This window comes from Sus scrofa, chromosome 14 (genome assembly GCF_000003025.6).
Source record: "Sus scrofa isolate TJ Tabasco breed Duroc chromosome 14, Sscrofa11.1, whole genome shotgun sequence".
In the NCBI taxonomy this organism is placed as follows: Eukaryota; Metazoa; Chordata; class Mammalia; order Artiodactyla; family Suidae; genus Sus; species Sus scrofa.
The window spans coordinates 47,310,569-47,335,452 of record NC_010456.5 but is presented as its reverse complement, the minus strand read 5'-3'; the positions used below and the strand labels follow the sequence as shown (position 1 = coordinate 47,335,452).

The 24,884-nt window shown below is 48.3% G+C and overlaps 1 protein-coding gene across 1 annotated transcript; it reads left to right on the top strand.

Moving 5' to 3' along the window:
• Nucleotides 5-22,993, top strand: SF3A1 (splicing factor 3a subunit 1). The gene is made up of 16 exons (XM_003483452.4): nt 5-228; nt 4,196-4,317; nt 9,348-9,555; nt 10,957-11,214; nt 15,041-15,115; nt 15,653-15,803; nt 16,150-16,343; nt 17,197-17,314; nt 17,578-17,763; nt 18,448-18,569; nt 18,672-18,917; nt 19,449-19,656; nt 20,111-20,265; nt 21,400-21,501; nt 21,617-21,688; nt 22,445-22,993. Exons 1-16 carry the CDS (start codon nt 166-168, stop codon nt 22,544-22,546), a joined length of 2,382 nt encoding a protein of 793 aa, XP_003483500.1. The 5' UTR covers nt 5-165; the 3' UTR covers nt 22,547-22,993.

The following is a 24,884-nucleotide window of genomic DNA, read 5'->3' as shown; positions in this document are numbered from 1 at the left end:
GGATGGGCGTGCCCGGAAGTACGTCAGCCTCTTCCCCTCGGCGGCGACAGGCGAGTCGCCGCCGCCATCTTGCGGGCTTGTGTCATAGTCCGTGCGGGGAAACCGCTTTGACGCCTCACTGCTCACTTACGCCCAGGCGGACTGGCAGCCCTGAGCGTCGCCGTCATGCCCGCCGGACCCGTGCAGGCGGTGCCTCCACCGCCGCCCGCGGCCACCGAGCCCAAACAGGTACAGCCACCCCCGCATCTCCACCGGCAACTGAGCCTAGGCCTGAGCCCTCCCCTCCGGCGCGGGCGCTTCTCACTCGCGGAGGAAGTAGCAGCCGTTTAGGAGGGCTTGGAGGAACTCCAAGTCCCAGGAGGCAGCGCGCTTCCCGCCTGCCTTCTAGTAGCGAAACAAGCCTGCTTGGAACAGTGGTTTTCAAAGTGTAGTCCGTGGAAAGTGTAGCATCGCCTGGGAGCTTATTAGAAATGCTGAGTTTCCACTTCTTCTAAATCAGAATCTGCATTTTTTTTTTTTTGGCTTTTTAGGGCCGCACCCGTGGCATATGGACGTTCCCAGGCTAGGGGTCTAATCGGACCTGTAGCTGCAAGCCTTTACCACAGGCACAGCAAGGCAGGATCCAGTCCTCATCTGCAACCTCTACCACAGCTCAAGGCAACGCTGGATCCTTAACCCGCTGAGCAGGGCCAGGGATCGAACATGCGTCCTCATGTATGCTAGTCAGATTCGTTAACCACTGAGCCACAATGGGAACTCCAGAATCTGCATTGTAACAAGACCCAAAGGTGATTCACTGAAGTTTGAGAATCACTAATCCAGCGCATCCACTGGTCTTCTGCAGTAATTGGGCCCACTGGCCCCCACAAGCCTTTGACAGGAATCCTTAATTTCCCAGCCTGCATGGTGCCACTTTGTTAAATTCTCAGCATCTCCTTTGTGCTTCCTTTAAGCTAGATACTGTACCAGGCTTTGTCTTTACCTTAATGAATGAAGCACAACTCCTGCTTTAGGGAACTAGTGGGGAGACAGATATAAGTGAATACTCAATAAGTGTTTATTGCCTCAATCACCTTAAATGATACAGTTCCAGCCAGCCTTTAAACATCTTAATCAGCTAAGGAGGAAAGATGTGTATAGATAATTGCAGTGTGATATAAGTATCAAGTGCAAAGGAGACATTAATTCTGATCAACATTGCTTTGGTGGGATAGAGGAGAGATTAAGATAGATGAAGCCCATGGGAGTGAGAGGTAAATTGTGTTTAGAAGGATGAATTGGTAATTCACTATATAGGGGATTGGGAAGGGAAATTCCATTCTTTATTCATTCACCAAACATTTATTGAGCACATATTTTATGCTGATCAGTGCAATCACCTATGTATCCCTAACATTTTCCCAGTAACTTGGTAAAAATAAAGAAGGTAATACCAGATAAGTGCAAAGATACCTAGCTAGGAACTGATGGGACCTCTGATGGGTGTAAAGGTTAAAGCATAGAATTGGGGAAATTGGTGGTGAAGAGATGTATTTCTGGGGCTTTGAACTTTTCTAGTAGGCTATTGGGAGAAAAGGAAGCTGGATAGTGACATTTGTGTTTCACAAAATTCAGGTAGACAGTAATGTGGAGAATCGCTAGGAGGATAGGTTGGTCATATTATTCGAAAAATGTTGGCGTTCCTGTCGTGGCACAGCGGAAACAATCCGACTAGGAACCATGAGGTTGCTGGTTCCATCCCTGGCCTTGCTCAGTGGGTTAATGATCCGGTGTTGCCACGAGCTCTGGTGTAGGTTGCAGACGTGGCTTGGATCTGGTGTTGCTGTGACTCTGGCATAGACTGGAAGCAACAACTCAGATTGGACCCCTGGCCTGGGAACCTCCATATGCCACGGGTGCGGCTCTTTTTAAAAAGGACAAAAAAGACAAAAAAAAAGTTGAGGGCCTGACCTATATGTGGCAGGGGAATAGAACAGAGGGGATCCAGCAAGCTCATGTCACAGAAGGGCTGATGGTGCTAGCACTCCTTTTATCTTTTTTTTTTTTTTTTTTTTTTGGTCTTTTTAGGGCCACACCTGAGGCATATGGAGGTTCCCAGGCTATGGGTCAAATCGGAGCTGTAGCTGCCTGCCTACGCCACAGCCACCACAGTGCCATATCCGAGCCACATCTGTGACCTACACCACAGCTCACGGCAACACTGGATCCTTAACCCACTGAGGAAGCCAGTAATCCAACCTGTGTCCTCATGGTTACCAGTTAGATTTGTTTCCATTGAGCCACAATGGGAACTCCCTGGCACTCCTTTTAAAGTGATGTCTCTGGGCCAGTTCAGGTCTCCATTCCTCAGTTTTGTTTTTTGTTTTTGTTTTTGTTTTTTAGGTCTTTTTAGGCCCACACCTGCAGAATAAAAAGGTTCCCAGGCTAGGGGTCAAATCACAACTGCAGCTCCCGGCCTACACCACAGCCACAGCCATGCCAGATCCGAGCCATATCTGCAACCTATGTCACAGCTTTTGGCAACGCCCGATTCTTTAACCCACTGACCTCGAGGCCAAGAATTGAACCCTTATCCTCGTGGATATTAGTTGGGTTCTTAACCGGCTGAGCCACAGCAGGAACTCCTCCTCAGTTTTGATATCTGTAAAATGTGGATTATAGCACTTTACCCCCATAGGGCTCTGAAACGGTTATAGAGTTAACATGCTTAAATTGCTTAGAAAAGTCTATGGAACCTACTCTGTGCTTGATGAATGTTGTTATCGTTGAATGTGGAGACTGAGGAAGGGAGTAGATGCCTGCATTTCTGCCCTGGATGACTGGATGCATGGTTGGCTGTTCATGAGGAAAGCCATTAGAGATGAAAGTGCCCGGGACTACTTGATCTAAAGCTCTGTGGCACATGAGTGATTTGGGACATCCAGCCTGTAGGGGAAGTGAAGGATGTCTTGTAAGTACCTGACCAAGGACAGTGCAAATGCTGTGAAGAGAACCAAGAACAGAATTTGGGGGATTCCTAACATAGGGCAGGAGGTGGAAACAGGAGTCAAAAGGGAAACTTGGATGGAAGGGTGAGCAAGAAGGAAAGACAGGTGAGAATGGGGTCTCAGAGTTGCAAGTTTTGTGAAGGAGTGGTCACTGGTCATATGGCCAGATAACCGTGACTGTAAGCTTTTGTTTTTTACTTTGGCAAGAGTGCTTAAAATGGATGGGGACCAAAAAAAGGAGGTGAGCAAGTGAGAATAGCAAGACTGAGAGTACTCAGGCTGTTCTAGCTACCAGAGGAAGGTGGGGAGAAGGCAGTAGCAGAAAGCAATGTGAGGACAGGGGAGAACCTTTGTTCTAAAATGAGAGATTTGGAGTTCCAGTTGTGGCTCAGAGGAAACGAATCTAACTAGTATCCATGAGGACGCAGGTTCAATCCTTGTCCTTGCTCAGTGGGTTAAGGATCTGGCATTGGTGTGAGCTGTGGTGTAGGTCACAAACGTGGCTCGGATCCTGCATTGCCGTGGCTGTGGTGTAGGCTGGCGGCTACAGCTCCGATTTGACCCTTAGCCTGGGAACCTCCATATGCCCCAGGTGTGCCCTTAAAAAGACAAATAAAAAATTTGTTTACTGAGAGGAAGAAGCTGGTGAGGAAAAAATATTGGAACTTATGGGATAGTTAATGTTGAGTGTTCCAGTGGAGTTTCATGAAACGTTTGAGTATTGAGTGGTGGCTTAGACTATGTAATGAATGCAGATAGAAAGGTCATTTGAAGCAGAAGGAGTGGCCAGCAAGGAGATTCTCATTTCTGTATTCAGCAAACAATTGTTAAACATCCTGTGTCAGGCATATGCCTGGGTATGGGGTTACAGACATGGCCTTCTGGATTCTGGAAAGTGGTTTCTTAGAACGGTCAGAGTCCCCTCTGCATCTGAATCATCTGGACACTTGGCAAAAACGCAGCTTCCCAGTGTCACTGAGATGGTCTAGTTGGGAGGAGCCAGGCATGCTGCTTTTTTTCACTGGTACCCTGGGAGAGTCCCATGCAAGCATAAAGCAGAGAACTGCTCTTCTGGAGCAGAGGTTCCTAACTCAAGGAAAGTCTTTGGGAAGGAGTCTGTAATCTCAGTAATAGCCTGGAGGAGTTTAATGGTGGGGATTTGACACCAAGCCAGGAACTTCAAGATTTCCCTTTTTGTATTTTCACAGCCCACAGAAGAAGAAGCATCTTCTAAAGAGGATTCTACCCCTTCCAAGCCAGTGGTGGGGATTATTTACCCTCCTCCAGAGGTCAGGAATATCGTTGACAAGACTGCCAGCTTTGTGGCCAGGTAACATAACTGCTCCTGTTTGTGTGGGTCACAGGTGGATTTTAGCACCAGGAGCTCCTGAATCTGTAAAGGAGTAATACCTGGATTTTTTAGAGGGGGCATTGTTGGGTTAGGCCTGTAAGTTCATTTAAAACCACAGCATAATGTGAGGTAGGCAGTTGCTAGGGCTATAGTCTCTAACATGGTATGGCAGTGGCAGAGTCAAGTCACTCAGCTCCAGAGTCACCAAGAACCTGTGCTTCCAAAATGGGCCGGAGGAAATGCCTGGAAAGCTGCCTTGTCATAGATTGTGGGTGTGTGTGTGTGTGTGTGTGTGTGTGTGTGTGTGTGTGTGTGTGTGTGTGTGTGTGTGTGTGTGTGTGTGTCTGAGCCACTGGCCTGAGGAAGACAGAAGAGGGAATTGGTCATCCTTGTTGTGTAAGGACTGCATTCCTTTGATCTGTCTGCAGAATGGAATAAAATGCCCTCTCATAGTTGTTGTGAGATAGAGGAGAGGTAATGGGACCTGAATGAAGTTCAGGTGTATCATGTAGATAGATGTTAGTTCAGATGGCATGGAAATCAGCTTCATGTCCTCTTCTTCCCCATTATACTTATATACACTCACACTGCCTCAGATGGACTCATCTTGATGGCCACTTGACTCCAAAGGTCAGCCATCCCCTAATTTTTGGTATTTCAAGTATTCCTTAGGAGCCAATAGGCCATATCCAGCCTACAGATCTTTTGTTCATTGTCAACAATGTATATTTTTTTTTAATTTTTGAGTTCTTGCCACTGTTTAAAAATGAGATTGCACAGTAAATCTGGATTTCTGGCACCTTCTCTTGATGAGTTGGATGGCTCCCTGCATGGAAGCAGTAGCTGGCCGTGAGCAGACTGCTGCCCTCAGTCAGGGCATATGATCTCCTGAGATCCACACCTTGACCCTGAGGCATCATCCCCAGTCACAGCACATCATTTAATAGATGGTTCCTTTCTTTCCCAGCCTCCTGATAAATGAAACATAGAAAGAGGTTACTCTGGTTGGTGTCTTTCACTGTGTCAGGCTCCGTATAGATTCACCTCCTCACATCTCAGAGGCTTTAATTTGGGGTAAAAATGGCTCTGTGTTTGATTGAACATTATCACGCCATGTCAGATTTAGGGCAGCAGGTGTTGTGTTTATAAGTTTCATGTCTCATAGCAACACTAATTCTTCCCCTTTTCCCCTGATTTTTAAAAACAATAAATAGGAAAAGGGTGTTAGAGGAAGAAACACCACAATCTCACAGCCAGAATAGTTTCTACCAGCTGTTTTCACTTTTTCCTGTTTCCTTTTGGCCCTTGGCATCCTTTTTTAGCTCCTTATAATACTTGTAGAGATACTTTCACATCCTGCTTTTCCCAGTTGTACTGTGTTGTAAAGCCTTTTCCTGTGTTGCTCCGTGGTCTCCTGATGCTGTATGGTCCTCTCTGGAGAGGATGCGCCATGTTGAGGCGATGGAACTTCCTTGACTTGGCTGACTCCTCTTTTCCTTTGAGGTTGTTCCCAGCATTTCAATTTGGCAAATGAAGCTGTGGGGTAGTCTGAGCATTTTCTTTCCCTTTTAGATTGTTTCCCTAGAAGAGAATTCTGTGTGGCGTATTACTGGCTGAGAGAGCATTTTTAAAGATTTCATGAACATTTTGCCAAGTAGCTTTCTAATAATTTTGTGCCAGCCACAGAAATGAGAATCTGTCCAAGTTCCCTTAATGATAAATCTACACATCCACGTCTCTATATTTTGACTGTCATGATTGCCCTGTAGGCATTTCTAAAATCTGCGGACTTGCTTTTGTTTGCCTTGCAATGAAAGGACAGAGCAGCATCTCACTCTGGGTTAAAAGAAGCATGCAGGACCCTCTGCTTTACTTTGGGTTCACCTGTATTGATTGATGGAATGTAGAGTAAAAATCACCAACCTAATGTGGTTTTCCAAAAGGAGTTTTTTTCTCTCTATGTTTGGTCTTCCCTTCCCTGCATTTTCCTGTCAAGAAACTGAAGTGGAAATTACCGTTAAAAAGTCCCACCAGCTGGGTTGAATCAGAATCATGTGTTTTTCTGCTGAAATTTATTCTTTGTGTTAGAGAATATAATTCTAATAGTAATGTTAAGCTAATTTAAAGCAACAGTGTCGCTTAGAATGAACATGCCTGCCTTCTTGTTTTATTGTTCAGATTAACCCCAGATGTGGTGAGGTTATGGCTTAGGAGGCAGTGTTAGAGGAGAAAACCTAGAGCCCTGTTTTCTAGCAGCTCTTTGTATGGTGGCCTAGTTTAGCAGTATTTAAGTGAGCATTCATCCTCATCCTTGTATATGCTTTACATTATTTAAGGAGGGGGACGAATGTTTCTTCCTGAAGTATGAGGTTCCAGTTGGACTAATGGCACTGTCACATTCAGACCTCATGGTGTTAGCCACACTGTAGAGTGTGACCAGAACTTGTGGAGGAGCTCGCCTGGTGTTAATAACCACCAATGTGGTGGTTAAACTGGGGCACGGCATTACTTGCACCCTGTCTCCTGCTGTCTCTTCAACTCACAGGGCCTGTGTATGAAAGTCTGAAGAGAGTGCCCCTGGAGCCGTCTCTTGGTGTGTTTGGGGCACCTCTGAGTGCAGAACTCTGGCCAAAGGAGTGATGGAAGCCCCATAAACATCTCTTAATGCCCAGGTCATCTCATGTTTTGTAGGACAGCCCCTTCTAGCCTCCTTAGGCATAAAGGCTCCTTGCGTTTGTAGGCTGCTGCATTCAAAAAGACTTTGGCGTCTCATTAACTAATTCCATCTTCTCAGTACTTCAGAGGAGAGAGAGAAGGTAGTGTTAGCTGTATTTTGCACATGGGAAATTGAGTCAAAGAGAAGTTCAGTGACTTGGTGAGTCAGTGAACCCAAGACTTCACCATGTCCATATCTTCTATCTTTAAGGTTAGTGCACTTTTTTTTTTTTTGTCTTTTGTCTTTTTGTTGTTGTTGTTGTTGTTGCTGTTGTTGCCATTTCTTGGGCCGCTCCCGAGGCATATGGAGGTTCCCAGGCTAGGGGTTGAATCGGAGCTGTAGCCACCAGCCTACGCCAGAGCCACAGCAACACAGGATCCGAGCCGCGTCTGCAACCTACACCACAGCTCACGGCAACGCCGGATCGTTAACCCACTGAGCAAGGGCGGGGACCGAACCCGCAACCTCATGGTTCCTAGTTGGATTCGTTAACCACTGCGCCACGACGGGAACTCCTAGTGCACTTTTTGACTGATAACAGGTGTTGTGCATGTATAACACCTTAAAATGTTACTGCTGGGACTCTTGAAAAAAAAAATCAGGGTTCAGGAGTTCGCTGGTAGCACAATAGGTTTAGGATCCAGTGTTGTCACTGTTGCGGTGTAGGTTCAGTCCCTGGCCCGGGAACTTCTGTATGCTGTGGGCATGGCCAAAAAAAAATTGGGGTTCCCTACACGTCATGAGAGGGACACTTTTCATTCTGAGGGTTTAAAGGCATGAAAATTGGGGGTATAGGGTATATGTGGGAAGCCGTTCCAGATACAGAGAGAGGTGGGAGTCCTCCCTGCCCATATTACCTCTCCCCTGTCACCCGAATGTCCTTTACACAGCAGCATGAATCTGGGTCCTTAGAGGGCTCTGTATGCTGTGTGAGCCTCACCCAGTAGTAAATGAGGTGATTTTAGCTAGTACTTGGATAAGGTATTAATCACATTGTCTATGTTTTCATATTTTTTTTCCATCCTTGTTACCCAAAGGACAGAGTCTCAGTTTAGTGCTAACATACCTTTTAACACCTCTTCAGCACTCCATCATCCTCCTTTTTAACTAAGTCTCAGTAAATTTCCAGCTAAACTTTGAGTGTTACTTTGTTTTCATTGTATTGAATTTTGTCACTGCCTTTTGTTAATAAATGCATACTGATTTTGGGAGTTCCCTCGTGACTCAGTGGTTAACAAACCCGACTAGAATCCATGAGGATGCGGGTTTGATCCCTGGCCTCGCTTAGTGGGTTAAGGATCCAGTGTTGCCATGAGCTGTGGTGTAGGTCACAGATGCAGCTCAGATCCGGCATTGCTGTGGCTGTGGTGTAAGCCCGAAGCTGTAGCTCCGATTCAACCCCTAGCCTAGGACCTTCCATATGCTGCGGGTGCGTCCCTAAAAACCAAGAAAAAAAAAATTAATGCACACTGATTTTTATTTGATGTAGTAGTATATACCTTCCCTTTTAAGTATGTTTTTCGTTTTTGTTTTTTCAATGGTCACAGTCATGGAATATGAAAGTTTCCGGGCCAGGAATTGAATCTGAGCTGCAGCTGTGTCCTACACTGTAGGTGTAGCAACACCAGATCCATTTAACCCTCTGCGCCAGGCCAGGGATCAAACTCATGCCTCCATAGCAACCTGAGCCACTACAGATGGATTTTTTTTTTTTTTTTTCCCGTCTTTTTGCCTTTTCTAGGGCTGCTCCCATGGCATATGGAGGTTCCTGAGCTAGGGATCTCATTGGAGCTGTAGCTGCCAGCCTATGCCACAGCCACAACAATGCCTGATCAGAGCCATGTCTACGACCTACACCACAGCCCATGGCAATACCAGATCCTTAACCCACTGAGGAAGGCCAGGGATCGAGCCCGTGACCTCATGGTTCCTAGTCGGATTTGTTAACCACTGAGCCACGACGGGAACTCCCTCCAGTATGTTTTTTAAAGTAAATAAATTTTCTTAAGAAAAAAGTAACAGTCCAGGTGGTTTTGGAAATGGCCGGACTGGCACAGGAGATTTGGGAATGATGGAGATCTGGAGACCCTATGGTAGAAGAGGCCTGGGCAGGCCAAAGGAGGCAGGTGACAATGGCTGCTGACACCAGGAGTCTCAAAGAGGACTTCTCCTCTGTCGGGGACAGGCTAGTTTGAGTGATGGGTGGTGGCAGGAATGGGTTTGAATGGCTAAGCAGTGGCAAGAGTTGTGGTATTTAAGCTTCTTTACATTTATTCTTTTTTCCTTTTTCTAGAAATGGACCTGAATTTGAAGCTAGGATACGACAGAACGAGATCAACAACCCCAAGTTCAACTTCCTGAACCCCAACGATCCTTACCATGCCTACTACCGCCACAAAGTCAGCGAGTTCAAGGAGGGGAAGGCTCAGGAACCCTCGGCTGCCATCCCCAAGGTCATGCAGCAGCAACAGCAAGCCACCCAGCAGCAGCTGCCCCAGAAGGTTGGAGCCAACCCCTTCCCTCACTTCTCCAGGGCTGAGGGAGGCCAGGACAGGGAGGGAAAGATAATGAACTCTGGTATTCAAGCCTCAGCCTGCCCAGGGAGAGAAGTGAGGTCTTTAATCCCAATCTCACAGAGGCAGACACTGAGGCTCAGGCAGCAGAGTCTTGCTGACAGTTGGCATTTGCAGAATGCTGTGTGTCAAGCTCTGTGCTCAGTGCTTTGGGAACCTTGGCTTATTGGTGCCTCACCGAGGCTGCATGAGGAGGCCAGCAAAGTGACATTTTACAGATGAATCTGAGGATCAGGGAAGTGCAGTTTACCCAAGGCCACGGTGTCAGGATGCTTTAAGTCCATGCTCTCAGCCTCTACTTTTTGCCTTAATCGTCCTGTGAAGGTAGTGCCGCAGTGTGGCTTGTGGACATCTTGTGCCATCCCTCTTTTCTCACTCATCTTTCCAGGACCTCTCTGTCTGGCCTGCCTTAATAACCCCTTAGCGCTAGGAAAGATTAGGGCTGTCAGTGAGGAAAGGAAGAGCCCATACATTTTGCCACCTGTGTGGACCTGGAGGCACAATGTGTCCTTTCTCTTTGCTGCATTATCGAATCATGGCAAGGGCTGCCCCTTGTTTTACAGTGAAGAGGTTGAAGTAGGTTCGGAGACTTTGTGTTGCAATTTACTACTCCTTGGGCCTCAGATGACCTCAGTTTCCTCACCTATAAATAGAATTTATGGGAGTCCCATTGTGGTGCAGTGAAAACAAATCCAACTAGTATCCATTAGGATGCGGGTTTGATCCCTGCTTCACTCAGTGGATCGGAGATCTGTGGTTGCCATGAGCTGTGGTGTCGGTCCCAGATGCTGCTCAGATCTGATGTTGCTGTGGCTGTGATGTAGGCCAGCAGCTGCAGCTCTGATTTGACCCCTATTCTGGGAATCGCCATATGACATGGGTGTGCCCCTAAAAAGCGGGAGGGAAAGAAAAGAATTTACGGTACTTGTCATGTCTACCTTGTGGTTCGTGTGGAGGCCAGATGAGGTAACAAATGTGGAAGTCTTCTGATTGGTAGGGTCTTCTGCATCCTCCATCCCTGTTGGGTGGGATGTAATAAGCTGTGTTCCTATTGATCTTCTGCCACCCAGTTTTGGTCCTCAGTTTCAGGGCACATCAGAGGTACAGAGGGGCAGGGTCCTCATTCAAAAAGCCATTCAGAGAATTGAGGCTACAGTTGGCCAAGAAATTGGTGCTGTTTTGAGTTAGGTTTTTCTCATACCATGTGCCAGTGGTATGAGTGTAATTAGCAGAAGCATAGAGGACTGCCATCCTGCCAGGGTGTGTTCCCACCCCCTCCACAGTAGTCTACTCCTGTGCCTCTTTTCTCACGTTCTTATTGGATCTTAGGTCCAAGCCCAGGTGATCCAAGAAACCATCGTGCCCAAAGAACCCCCTCCCGAATTCGAGTTCATCGCAGACCCTCCCTCCATCTCAGCGTTCGACCTGGACGTGGTGAAGCTGACGGCTCAGTTTGTGGCCAGAAATGGGCGCCAGTTTCTGACCCAACTGATGCAGAAAGAGCAGCGCAACTATCAGTTTGACTTCCTTCGTCCCCAACACAGCCTTTTTAACTACTTCACGAAGCTGGTGGAACAGTATACCAAGGTGCCTGGGTGTGGTGGGATTGGGTGCTGGGCCCAGGGAGGGAAGGCGCCCTACCACTAGCATGCAGTCTTCTCACTCTCTGCAAGGGTGGGGCTCCAGGCAGATGTGTAAAATCTCAGTTCAGTATGAAATATTGATTTCTATTCAGTTTTCCTACTAAATGCAACACAACTGCTATTTCTAAAGAGAAAGGAAATGAATGAGTGGTAACTGCCATTAGGTGAGTGCCTGCTGTGTGACAGGGCCAAGTAGTGCTGGCCGCTTTTAAATACTTTTAAATTTTCAGTTGTCCTGAACAGATCCTGAGAAGGAGGGCCTTAATAATTGCTTCCTGTTAGTACCTAATTTAATCCTCACAAGAACCCATAAGGTTAGTGGTTTCCTTCCGATTTCAAAAATAGAGACAATCTGAGAGAGGTGAAGTTCTTACTTGTGGTCTCTCAGCTAGTAAGTAGTTGCACTGAGATTTAACCAACATTTGACTCTAAAACTTAGGCAGTTTTTCACCTTAGGTAGTACCTTGAGTAAGAAATATCATTTCCCTTTTTTTTTTTTTTAATTTTTTTTTTTTATTTTAAGGGCTGCACCTGCAGCATATGGAAGTTCCCAGGCTAGGGGTTAAAAAGGAGCTGCAGCTGCTAGCCTGTGCTACAGCGACAGCAATACCAGATCCAAGCTGTGTCTGCAACCTACACCACAGCTCATGGCAATGATGGATCCTTAACCCAGTGAGCAAGGCCAGGGATGAGACCCGCGTCCTCATGGATACTAGGGTTTGTTACTACTGAGCTGAAATGGGAACTCCCTAGAAGTGTCATTTAAATAGGCATTGGGAAACTATTTAACAAAGGCTTTTTTGGTTGGTTGGTTGGTTGGTTGGGGATTTTTTTTTTTTTTTCCTGTCTTTTGTCCTTTCAGGGCCGCACCTGCAGCATATGGAGGTTCCCAGGCTAGGGGTCTAATCGAAACTGTTGCTGCCGGCCTATGCCACACCCATGGCAACGTCAGCTCCAAGCCGCATCTGTGACCTACACCTCAGCTCTTAGCAACGCCAAATCCTTAACCCACTGAGCGAGGCCAGGGATCAAAACCACAACCTCATGGTTCCTAGTCAGATTCGTTACTGCTGCGCCATGACAGGAACTCCAACAAAGTTAAGTATAGCCGCTCTTAAGTACTTATGTATGTAGTATTTTCTCATTTAATCCCTGGTAACCTGTAAGGTAGCCAATGTTATTTTATATTCATTTTATGAAAGAGGAAACCAAGGCACAGAGAAGTTAACTGGGCCAGGGTCACAAAGCTCTAGGCAGTTTGCAGAGCCAAGGACTTGAGCTCTGGCATTTTTATTCTGGACCCTGGCATCTTAATTTTTATGATACATTGTTGTAATGAAGAATCCAGACAAGTCAATACTGGTATTTAAAATAGATCACGGAGTTCCCGTCGTGGCGCAGTGGTTAACGAATCCGACTAGGAACCATGAGGTTGTGGGTTCGATCCCTGCCCTTGCTCAGTGGGTTAACGATCCGGCGTTGCCGTGAGCTGTGGTGTAGATTGCAGACGCGGCTCGGATCCTGTGTTGCTGTCCTCTGGCGTAGGCTGGTGGCTACAGCTCCGATTCAACCCCTAGCCTGGGAACCTCCATATGCCGCAGGAGCGGCCCAAGAAATAGCAACAACAACAACAACAAAAAGACAAAAGACAAAAAATAAATAAATAAATAAATAAATAAATAAAATAGATCACTAATTTATAGCGAAGTACACTGGTACAGATTTGCCTGTGGCATGTTTTTCTTTTTCTTTTTTTTTTTTTTTTTTTTTGTCTTTTTTTAGCTATTTCTTGGGCCACTCCCGAGGCATATGGAGGTTCTCAGGCTAGGGGTCGAATTGGAGCCGTAGCCACCGGCCTACGCCAGAGCCACAGCAACGTGGGATCCGACCCGCGTCTGCAACCTATACCACAGCTCACGGCAACGCCAGATCGTCAACCCACTGAGCAAGGGCAGGGACCAAACCCGCAACCTCATGGTTCCTAGTCGGATTCGTTAACCACTGCACCACGACAGGAACTCTGGCATGTTTTTCTTGCTACACACGTAGTGGAGGTTGTCTTCCCTTTTTAGTGGCATGATCTGCCATATCTGTTTTTGATATCTAGATACAATATGTTAAAGATATGACTTCAAAGGTTATTTAATGAATTCCTCTAACTTCATTTATTCTAGGTATATAACTAGGAAGAATTATAAAAATGTTTGTGTTTAGAAAATGACCAAGTCCAAAGGATAGAAGAGTACCTAAAATAATAATCATTCAAAGCATAAGGCCCAAGGGTTATTGTAATTACACAATATCAATTTTAAGTGAGCACTGGGTTTATTTCCTTCCATGGACTGTTTCTGCAGTTAAAGATCCCCAGATTCATTTTTTATTCTGTTAATTTTCCTGTTCCTTTTCCCTTAAGAACTTAGGTATTGACATATTGTACTCTAATCTGAGGGCAGCGGTGTCTGTCTCTAGCTCTGGGAACTCTAGGAGCAAATAGATTCCTGGGAAGGAGGGACGGGATGTATGGAGTGGGGCTGAACTGCCTTGCCAGTGACAGTAGAAACTATTGGGACAATTAGAAAGACCGGCTGTTTTGTCGTCGTCTTTTTTTTTTTTTTTTTTTCTTTTTAGGGCCACACCTGCGGCATATGGAGGTTCCCAGGCTAGAGGTCCAATTAGAGCTGCAGCTACCAGCCTACACCACAGCCACAGCAACTCAGGATCCAAGCCACGTCTGCAACCTACACCACAGCTCATGGCAACGCTGGATCGTTCACCCACTGAGCAAGGCCAGGGATCAAACCTGAGTCCTGTGGATACTAGTAGGGTTCATTTACAACTGAGCCACAACGGGATTCCAAGACTGGCTGTTTTGAACAAAGCCAGCGTTTGTTCTCCCAGCAAATGTACTTTTGAGTGTCAGATACTATTCCAGGTGCTGGATATATAATAGTAAACTGAATACAGAGAAATCCCTGTTTTTGTGGAGACTGGTCTAGCGAGGGGGCAGCACACAAGTGCAATGTCAGTGTATGTCAGATGATGATAAATACTATGGAAAAAATGCTAAAGGGAGTTCTCGTTGTGGCGCAGTGGTTAACGAATCCGACTAGGAACCATGAGGTTTCGGGCTTGATCCCTGGCCTTGCTCAGTGGGTTAGGGATCCAGCATTGCCGTGAGCTGTGGTATAGGTTGCAGACGTGGCTCGGATCCCTTGTTGCTGTGGCTGTGGTGTAGGCCAGTGGCTACAGCTCCAATTCGACCCCTAGCCTGGGAACCTCCATATGCCGTGGGAGCAGTCCTAGAAAAGGCAAAAAGACAGACAAAAAAAAAAAAAAAAAAAAAAGTGCTAAAGAGAAAGCAGGGGATGGAAGTCTAGGGTGGTGGGCTGCAGTCTTCAGTAAAGTCATGGAGAGGGCCTGGTGGCATGTGCAAAAGGGCAAGGGCAGAGCCTCCCCCTGAGAGCAGCTGTTTCATGCTAACTGTGTGCTGGGTGATCTGGTAGTGGTTTTGCCTACTCTCCTGCTAATCTTTGCAAACTTTTAAGTGGATGATGCCAACTTTAATTGGTGGTGTCACCATTTTGTAGAAGGAAACTGAGCAACAGAGGTTAAATAACTTGTCCAAAGTCACACAGCCAAGTAGAACTGAGATTGGGTCCCAGAATCCCACGCTCACCTTTCTCCTCTGCCTTTCTACAGGCCCAAGAAGGCCACTTGTTTGTCCCATGTTGTGCTGCACTGACAGTTGATTTAACTCTCCTGTGTTACAGATCTTGATTCCACCCAAAGGCTTATTTACTAAGCTCAAGAAAGAGGCAGAGAACCCCCGGGAAGTTTTGGACCAGGTAAACTGAATTTTTTATAACCAGCTACTCATGGTGCAAGTTACATTGTGTGGGTTCTTGTGTGTTTGGAAGTCTCCAAATCAGTACCTTGTGCTCTAGGCACAGCAGTGGTGAGAAGAAACGCCTTGAGGCCACAAAGGGCAAAGAAACCTGCATTCTCTGCTACCCAACTTTCTGCTTTGTTCTCCACTTCACTAGGTCTCTTTCCTTCCTTTGCTAGAAGCCAGCTTTTGAATGGGTTCTCTGGTGACCACTGCCTTTTAAGCCTCAGGTTTTCAGAGTCAAGAGAAGGCATATTGGTACTGGCTGTTCTAGGTGGCTGCTTGAAGACTTCTGTTTTGCAGGCTTTCTGACTGCTTCTGCTTTTGTGGGCATTTGGTTGTCACACAGACTTTCTGGGAGGGAGTTTGCTAGCCATTGGCCAAGTCAAGCAGAAAACTTTGACAGCCTCCTGTTTGAGGGAGATGCTGGCCTTGGTGAAGGCCCTGGAGATGATCTTGAGTCAACTCAGCACCATGTTGGTTCCCATCTCTTTAGGTGTGTTACCGAGTGGAGTGGGCCAAGTTTCAGGAGCGTGAGAGAAAGAAGGAAGAGGAGGAGAAGGAGAAGGAGCGGGTAGCCTATGCTCAAATTGACTGGCATGATTTTGTGGTGGTAGAAACGGTGGACTTCCAACCCAATGAGCAAGGTAGGTCTCTGAGGAAGGTAGGTCTGTGACTCCAGTTGGGGGACCAAGAGCTTGGAGCCATCCTGGGAAATCTCATCCAGTTATCTCCAGGGAGCAGCAGAATCCCTCAGACGGTTTTATCTGTATTTGCTTCATCTCTGGTTCCAGAAGACTTCAGTCCTACCGCATTGCCCCAGCTAAACCCAATTCAACAAATACTTGTTGTGCCAGACCCTAGGTTGGAGATAGGAGATAAGTCAGACAGCTCCAGCCCTTGGAGAGCTGACAGCGTGGAGAGGGCAGATAGTTGGGCCTTTGAAAAGGGTCTGTAGAGGCCTCCCCTTGACTCTGGCTTACTCTCTGCCAGGGAACTTCCCTCCCCCCACCACCCCAGAGGAGCTGGGGGCCCGAATCCTCATTCAGGAGCGCTACGAGAAGTTTGGGGAGAGTGAGGAAGTTGAGATGGAGGTTGAGTCTGATGACGAGGACGAGAAACAGGATAAGGCGGAGGAGCCTCCTTCCCAGCTGGACCAGGACACCCAAGTGCAAGACATGGATGAGGTATGCTCCTGGGAGGGCCTTTGGGGTGACTTTTTCCCTGGAGCCCAGAGAGATGGGTGTTCTTCTCCAGAATTAGGACCTCAAAAGGAGGTGTGGGTCCCGAATAAGGTAGCTGCCCAAGCCCCGGCAGCACAGACCGTCTTTGCAGTTCAGACAACAAAGATTTATTGACCAGCAAGGATCTGAAAGCTGTGCTGGCCCTATTCTGTGACCTTCCTCCTTTGCCCAAATGCCCTGCTCGCTACCACCCCCAGGCCAGCTCTCAGTTAGGGAACCCTCTGCACCTCGTACTTTGATGTTTTCGAGATTACACCCAAATGATCAGCAGTTCCCAGAGCTTTTCTAAGTGTAGCTTGTGTTTCCTTTCGGCTGCCTCTATTTGCTTCGAGCCAGGCCCTCCAGGCAGGCACAGAGTCACCAGAGCCAAGCTGCTTTTCTCCTCTCGGAAGGAATTTATGTGCAGCCTGAGAAGAAAGGCCCCTGTGTTTGTGGGAATTGACGTTTTCTCTCCCTCCCAGCATTGCTCCTTGAGCGACTACCATTGAGCGATGACTTGCCCCCTGCTCCCCTCCCCAGCATGTTAAGTGCCCTTGGCCTCCTGGGACTGCCTGGTGCCAGCTGCTGGAAATGCCTGGGCGGAGTGTTAGCACCACTGCCCCAGCACTCCCATTCATGCTGTGAGGAAGCGGCTTGGCCAGCTGCCGGCTGGCCTCAGCTGCCCTGGGAGGCTTAGCACATAGATGCTGGCTGGCAGGGGCCTAGGCTTCTTGCCACCTGAGAGCCGCCAAGGCTCAGCTACAGAGAGGTGGCTTCTCGGTCCCTCTCTAAGTCTTGCCACTGCTTTGCTTTTCAGGGTTCAGATGATGAAGAGGAAGGGCAGAAAGTGCCACCACCTCCGGAGACACCCATGCCACCTCCTCTGCCCCCGACCCCAGACCAAGTCATTGTCCGGAAGGACTATGACCCCAAAGGTAGGTTCTGCTTTCCTCCTCTTGTGTTCCTCAGTGTGTCCATTTCCAGGAGGGCTAGAGGTAGCTTGTCATAAAGACATTGATAGCCCCTTTATCATGTCCTTATGATGGGAAATGGGACTTAGTTGTTGTTGGTGTCCTGGCACATTGCACAGTGCTAGGTACAGTGAGGCACTGAATGGATGGTGCACAAAAGAAATGGCACCCTCTTAATGAAGTCTGCCACCTAGTGTTCTTACTCAAGTGTCTCTGTTGCTTTTTAGCTTCCAAGCCCCTGCCTCCAGCCCCAGCTCCAGATGAATATCTTGTGTCCCCCATCACTGGGGAGAAGATCCCTGCCAGCAAAATGCAGGAACACATGCGCATTGGGCTTCTTGACCCCCGCTGGCTGGAGCAGCGAGATCGCTCCATCCGTGAGAAGCAGAGTGATGATGAGGTGTATGCACCAGGTGAGGTGGGGGTTCCCCTCCTAGGTCCACACCTCTTCTTTGACTCAGCCCCAACTCACTGTGGCCCATGGAGATCTCTAAACTGCAGTCAACTTGCTTTGATCAAACATAAAGAATAACAACTAAGGTCAACAAAAGTTTTTGAGGTTAGGTACAGCCTCTGAAACTGTAAAAGGGACCCATTTTCTAGGACTCTCCCTAGGCAGTTACCTGATATAAATCATATGTGCCCATTGACATCCTAGAGCAAGATCTGACTATAGTCAGGAGGGGTGCTCATTCTTGGGGCTGTCATAGTTCTGATAGCTGGAGTATACTGAGGTCCTTGAAATGAGACATGTTGGTCCTTTGACTGCAAAGCAGCACAATAGGGAGGGAGGAAACACCCAGAGGCAAAAGCCAGGCTTTTTGTCCTAACTGTGCTACTTGCCACTCATGTGACCCTGTCTTCTCAGTTGACTTTTGTAAGTCAAGGGGTTGGCCAGGCCCTGGTTAACAGGCTTAGTGCTGATTGGGCAGCCTTCCCCAGGCTCAGATGATAGGCATGCTGCATTGGGAGCCAGAGACAGCCTTGCCCCATGAGAACAGCCTCCACCCTAAACCAGTAAGGCTGTGTGTTGTTGGAAGGGCACCTGGTTTAATTTCCCTTTCTGTCCCCTTCTTCTGTTCTGTGACTACACCCAGGTCTGGATATTGAGAGTAGCTTGAAACAGCTGGCCGAGCGGCGTACCGACATCTTTGGTGTAGAGGAAACAGCCATTGGTAAGAAGATCGGTGAGGAGGAGATCCAAAAGCCAGAGGAAAAGGTGAAGCTCAGATGAATCTTAATGCCTTACCTGCCATCACAGTCCCACATTTGGCTTAGTTTCAGGAGCCCTGACAAGCTGTGGCTTTGCTTTCCCATGCAGGTGACCTGGGATGGCCACTCTGGTAGCATGGCCCGGACCCAGCAGGCTGCCCAGGCCAATATCACCCTCCAGGAGCAGATAGAGGCCATCCACAAGGCTAAGGGCTTGGTGCCAGAAGATGATACCAAAGAGAAGATTGGCCCCAGCAAGCCCAATGAAATCCCTCAGCAGCCACCACCTCCGTCTTCAGCCACCAACATCCCCAGCTCAGCCCCACCCATTACCTCGGTGCCCCGGCCCCCTGCGGTTAGCCAGCAGCCATCTTGTGACTGGTCTTTTAGAGCTGGGTATTTGGGGTTAGATACCACTGGCTAAAAAGAATAACTATCTTATAGCAGACCCAAGTGCTGAGTGGGTCAAGTTGAGAGAAGAACCATTTAATTGGAGGTGGGAGCCTCCAGCCTGGGCTTCCATCTGTGTGGGAAGATTGGAGCAGGGAAGGATGCGAGTGGCAAATATGAGAAGCAGGCTTGGGTCAGAGAAGGGCTGGAAGGTTTAGCAGGTCTTGGACTGCTGACCTTGCTCCAGGGGGCTATGTTGAGGTCAGTCTCTTTAATGACTTGTATTGTCTGCCATGAGCAGCTGATCAAGTCCCAAGTGTAAAGAGTGTCGCCCTGGGCCTCTCGGCATAGTTTCTGTCAGCCCCAATGTGAAGCTGTGCTTTCAGTCCCAGGGCGCTGAGTGGAAGCTGTCCAGCCCCATCCTCAAAGGCCACAGATGGCCAATTGGTGTGCAGTCTTGGATTCCTGTGACCTGTGGGTCCCTTTTCCCCCACAGATGCCGCCTCCTGTCCGTACCACAGTTGTGTCTGCAGTACCTGTCATGCCCCGGCCCCCAATGGCATCAGTGGTCCGACTGCCCCCTGGCTCGGTGATCGCCCCTATGCCACCCATCATCCATGCGCCCAGAATCAACGTGGTGCCCATGCCTCCCTCTGCCCCTCCTATTATGGCACCCCGCCCACCACCCATGATTGTGCCAACAGGTCAGTGTCTTTCATGTCATTTTCAGGCCGGTGTCAGGACTTTAGACCAAATACTGAGCAGAGCAATGGCTGATGGTAGTGCCAGCTCTTCCAGCTCTAAGTCCATCCCAATGGAGAGCCTTAACTTGGCCATGTAAGAGATCCCTGATCTGGGTGTCTGTAGCTCCTGGAAGAGAGGCTGATATGGCAGAAGTGGGTTCTTTGTACCCAGAGGGGTCACGTCCAGACAGGTACAAAGGCCTGACCATACTTGGTTTTTTCTGGTTCCTGCTCCATCCGTCAGTCTGCTTCTCCTTTACTTTCCTACTCTCCAGTCTGGACAGTTTCCCAGGTTCCCCTGCAAGGGAACTTTCTGAATGAGAGAAATGTGAAACCTTTGCAATCTCCTCTCACCAGCCCTGAGTTCTGGGCCCCTTCCCTCTACTCATGTGGCTGTTTATTCCTGCCCTTGCAGCCTTTGTACCTGCACCACCTGTGGCACCTGTCCCAGCCCCAGCCCCAATGCCACCTGTCCATCCCCCACCTCCCATGGAAGATGAACCTGCCTCCAAGAAACTAAAGACTGAAGATAGTCTCATGCCTGAGGAAGAGTTCCTACGCAGAAACAAGGTCTGTGATCCCGTAGTGCTGCCCATGGCATGGCCTGGAGTGCCTAGATTGGGGTTGGGTTGAGGGGATTCCCAGTCCTGCCCCAGACACACACTCCCTAGCCCATCCTGTTCCGCTCCTGTGGTTTTGGCTTCTAGGGCCTAGATCAGCTATTGGAGTTCTTGAAAGGCTTCTGAGCACACTGTAGGTGTGGGATCAGCTGTTGGAGGAGCAGATAGCCGTTGGTGGCCCCCTGGTGTGAACTGTTTTAGAGCTGAGCAAGGAGATCCAGCTGCAGAGGCAGCAGGATTCAGGTGTGAAAGGGGCCCTGGACATTGGAGGAAATCCTGGGTGCAGTTCTTATTCTCTTGTGGCCTTCCCCTCCAACTCCAACCCCAGGAGACCCATGTGTTGCAGAGATCCTATTGGGGTACTAGAAATGAAAGGTGGGAACCTTGGCACTGTGGGTGCTAAGTAAAGAGGCAGAAACAGTCCAAGCCCCACTCCCCTGGCACGTTTGACTAAGTCTTTTTCCTTTTTGATGGTAGTTTCCGTTTCTTGAGTATCTACTCAGGTTCTAGGGTAGAGCCGGAAATTTTATGGGTGCTTGTCTGTCTCCTGCTCAAGACAGTACCATCTAGCAGTTATGTATTAACTGCTTTGCAGACGTGGCATTGAGGCCCAGAGAAGCCAGGTTGGGAACCCAGGTCTTCTGACCTTTTGAACTTGAAGTTCATATTTTTTCCTCCTGTGGTGCTTCTTGCTGCTTGTAGAGCATTTTCCTGCCACTTCTTCAGTCCCAGACACACCAGGAGGCAGGGTAGGCATTGTTTTAAAGAAACTAAACCAATTCTTGAAAAGGAATGGGGGTTCTCTTGTGGTGCAGCAGGTTTAGGGTCCAGCATTGTCACTGCAGTGGTTTGGGTCGCTGCTATGGCTTGGGTTTGATCCCTGACCTGGGAACCTCCTCTTGTATGGGAGTGGCCAGAGGGGGATGGGGCAGTGATTTGTTCATGTCACAAGTGATGACAGTAGTGAACCAGGCCAGAGTCCAGGAGCCCTGATGGACAGGTAATGTTGTCTAGACTGCCCCAGGAATAGGAGAGTATAGTTTCTGATTGGCCACAAGTATAATGGCCACCTCTTGTCTTGTAGGGTCCAGTGTCCATCAAAGTCCAAGTGCCCAACATGCAGGATAAGACCGAATGGAAGCTTAACGGACAGGTGCTGGTCTTCACCCTTCCACTCACAGACCAGGTATGGGTTGCTGCCACCAACTGGCATCAGGTGCAGGGGAACCAAAGAGCCAGGGGGAAATCTTCCTCCAGCTGCCCTTAGCAGGGGCTTGACTAACCTCTCCTTGGACCCATAGGTCTCTGTTATTAAGGTGAAGATTCATGAAGCCACGGGCATGCCAGCAGGGAAACAGAAGCTACAGTATGAGGTGAGTTGGGTGTCTATAGTCCTGCCCCTTGGGTCCTAATGCTTCTGTTGTCCCAGAAGCTAAATCCCTCATGGAATCGAAGGTGTGGGAAGACACCTGGGTGTACCATCTAAGTCCATCTTAGAAGTAATGATGCTGGGAGTGCTGGGGCACATTAGCCTGACAGGGTAAGGCTCTTGCAGGGTCACAGCCTAGTCTTGTGTAGGTTCCAAGTGCCTCAGTGATGGGAGTACATATCTGGGGACCTGACTCGGAAGTGCTCTGACAGGTTTCCAGCCCACTGATGGAGCCATCCCAGTCAGTGTAGTTCCACCCTGGCTTCGTGCATGGACATGAAGGTGATAGTCTAGCTCACCTCCATGCTACCAGTCATACAAGACTGCTGTGTTCCCCCTCTTTGGACTTCGACAGATCTCTACTCTGGGTGTCAGTTTCCCTCTGTAAAATGAGGCTGTCGAACTAGTTGACCTTGGAAGGTCTTATGATTTGAGAGTCAAAATTTCATGGGGTTGGTCAGGGCCAGAGTTTTTGGGTGTTGACAGAGGGAAAGAGCATGACTTGGTAGGAAGGAAGGAAAAGCACAGCATTCTGGGAGGAACCAGAGACCTTCCCGATTGCCCTACACCACTCCTTTTCCCGCCCCTCCTTCCTTCAAGCCTCTGTGTTTGCTGAGTTCAGAGTGTTGGGAGTCATGAGGTGACTCAGTGTACTCAAGGCCAGATTGCCATGGGCTGAGGCACTCTGTCTGTTTTTTAGGGCATTTTCATCAAGGATTCCAACTCGCTGGCTTACTACAACATGGCCAATGGTGCCGTCATCCACCTGGCCCTCAAGGAGAGAGGCGGGAGGAAGAAGTAGAAGAGAGAAACCTACTGTCAGGTCCCACCACTGCCGTTTTGCCTTTCTTGTGTCCCGTGTCATCATCGTTCCCCCCTCCCCTCACCCTGTCCTAGACTCAGGAGACCCTGCCTTGCACATTTGTTTCCCTCTTATTAAGTTCGGAAATTCAAACTGTCCTACAGAGTATTCTCCTCCCGCCCCCCCCCAATTGATAGAATAAGAGAGGATTTTCTCAGCCATTCTCCTCCCCAGTAGCCCCTGGAATCCCTTTGTGTTCAGGTCTTGATTTGAGGGGATTCATTTCTCGAAGCAGCCCATTAAGAAATGTGAACCCATGGATGTCCTGTGAATATTATCGTAGTGCCAGAGTGGCGCTTGCCTGGTAGACTGTTGTTGTTATCATCATCCTTGATCATTTTGTGTCTTGCCATCGGCTAATAAACCTCTTGGACCCTTCTTGTGAAATCAGTGTCATGAGACGTGTCTCCTGGCCACCTGTGCCCTGTTCAGACCTAGGAGCATGACACAGTACCTTGCGCCTCCTCTTCTGGTCTGAGGAATGCTGGGCTTTTAATTAATTTCTTGCTGCTATCAAGTCTTCTATAATTCTTTCTTAGGTAAATTTTTATTGCCTTTTTAAAACATACGGATCCTCCAAAGGCATAGTCCCATATATTTAACAGACTAATACAGAATGCCTTCAGCATATCAGGACTGCAGAAGAACACAGATGGATGGCATGCAAATCCTGGGTCAGGGGCAGCATGCAGATGAGAGTAGAGGGTAGCAGTTTCCTGCCGGCCAGGGATCACTTGTTACCTGATGAGTGACCTTGGGCAGGTGGCTTATCCTGAGTGAGCACAGGTATATGGTGAGGTTTTTTTTAAAAATGTGTTTATTTTAATAATACATCTTTGTGCCAAGACCATGAACTATTTTAAGGACTTCATAAAATGTAACCAATTACTCCTTATTGTTATAAGCACTTCATCAATTTTTTTTTTTTTTTTTTTTTGGTCTTTTTGCCATTTCTTGGGCCGCTCCCGTGGCATATGGAGGTTCCCAGGGGTCTAATCAGAGCTGCAACCACCGGCTCACGCCAGAGCCACAGCAATGTAGGATCCAAGCCACATCTGCAACCTACACCACAGCTCACGGCAACGCCGGATCGTCAAGCCACTGAGCAAGGGCAGGGACCGAACCCACAACCTCACGGTTCCTAGTCGGATTCGTTAACCACTGCACCACTACGGGAACTCCCACTTCATCAATTTTAAACTCATATAATCTTGATGTAAATATTCCTGGTTTATGCTTCAGTAAACTGAGGCACAGAGAGGCTGAATGACATGCCCACAGTTAACACAATAAGAAGATAAAAAGAGGAGTTCCCGTTGTGGCACAGCAGAAATGAATCCGACGAGTATCTATAAGGATGCAGGTTCGATCCTTGGCTTCGCTTAGTGGGTCGGGGATCCAGAGTTGCCATGAACTGTGGTGTAGATAATTGCTGTGGCTGTGGCCTAGGCCGGCAGCCGTAGCTCCCGTTCAGCCTCTTGCCTAGGAACTTCCATATGCCGTGGGTGCGGCCCTAAAAAGAAAAAAAAAAAGAATGCATGTGAAACACTTGTCACAGTCCTTGTCCCCTGGTAAGGGCCAGACGCAGGCTGTTATTTTGAGAATTGTGCTATCACAGGGAGGCGAGTGCTGCTGTGGGTATTCACAGAGAGGAAGGTGAGAGCCCATTAATAACCATTTTCTGGTTTTAAACCAAAAGTTGATTTCATTCTGAAGATCTCAATTGTGTTTATCCCCTGAGGGTTCCCAGTGTCTTTTCTTCGAAGTCCTTCCATTTCATCCTCTTGTCTGCCCTGTTAGGTCATCTCTTAGGCCCAGAGGGGTGAGGCCATTCCCAAGGTCACAGTATTCTAGTCACCATCCCCACCCCCCACGACTCCTCCAGCACCCCCACCCACCCCCGTCAAGCCAAAAGCTTCTGACTCCAGACCTAGGGCTCAGGTGGCCCTTCTATAGTGCCAGTTATGTGGCTTTGTTACAAACTGCTAGCTCCTTCACATTTTTAATTTGGTCAGTGGGATGTTTTTCCTCACTCTGTTGGAATTGGCTTCCCACCTGTAGCTCAAAGTTCCCTCTTGGACCAGGGCTCCTGAAGTAGGCTCCAGGGCTTAGGTGCCTGAAATGAGCCCACTGCTTGTTGCTTCTCCATGGCCAACACCAAAATGCCCCTGAACACCTCCTGGGTCTTGTTCTAGGAGGGAAGGGGGTCAGCAGAGCTAGGGGAGTCCCACACTCCAAACTCTTCTTTTTTCCTGGGGTTGGCTCTGGGGTCGGGGTT

Coding starts and splice junctions, on each gene's coding strand:
- SF3A1 (XM_003483452.4), top strand. CDS start 166: ATGCCCGCCGGACCCGTGCAGGCGGTGCCTCCACCGCCGCCCGCGGCC. Junction 15,804..16,149: donor CTTCCAACCCAATGAGCAAG/GTAGGTCTCTGA, acceptor ACTCTCTGCCAG/GGAACTTCCCTCCCCCCACC. Junction 20,266..21,399: donor AGTTCCTACGCAGAAACAAG/GTCTGTGATCCC, acceptor CTTGTCTTGTAG/GGTCCAGTGTCCATCAAAGT.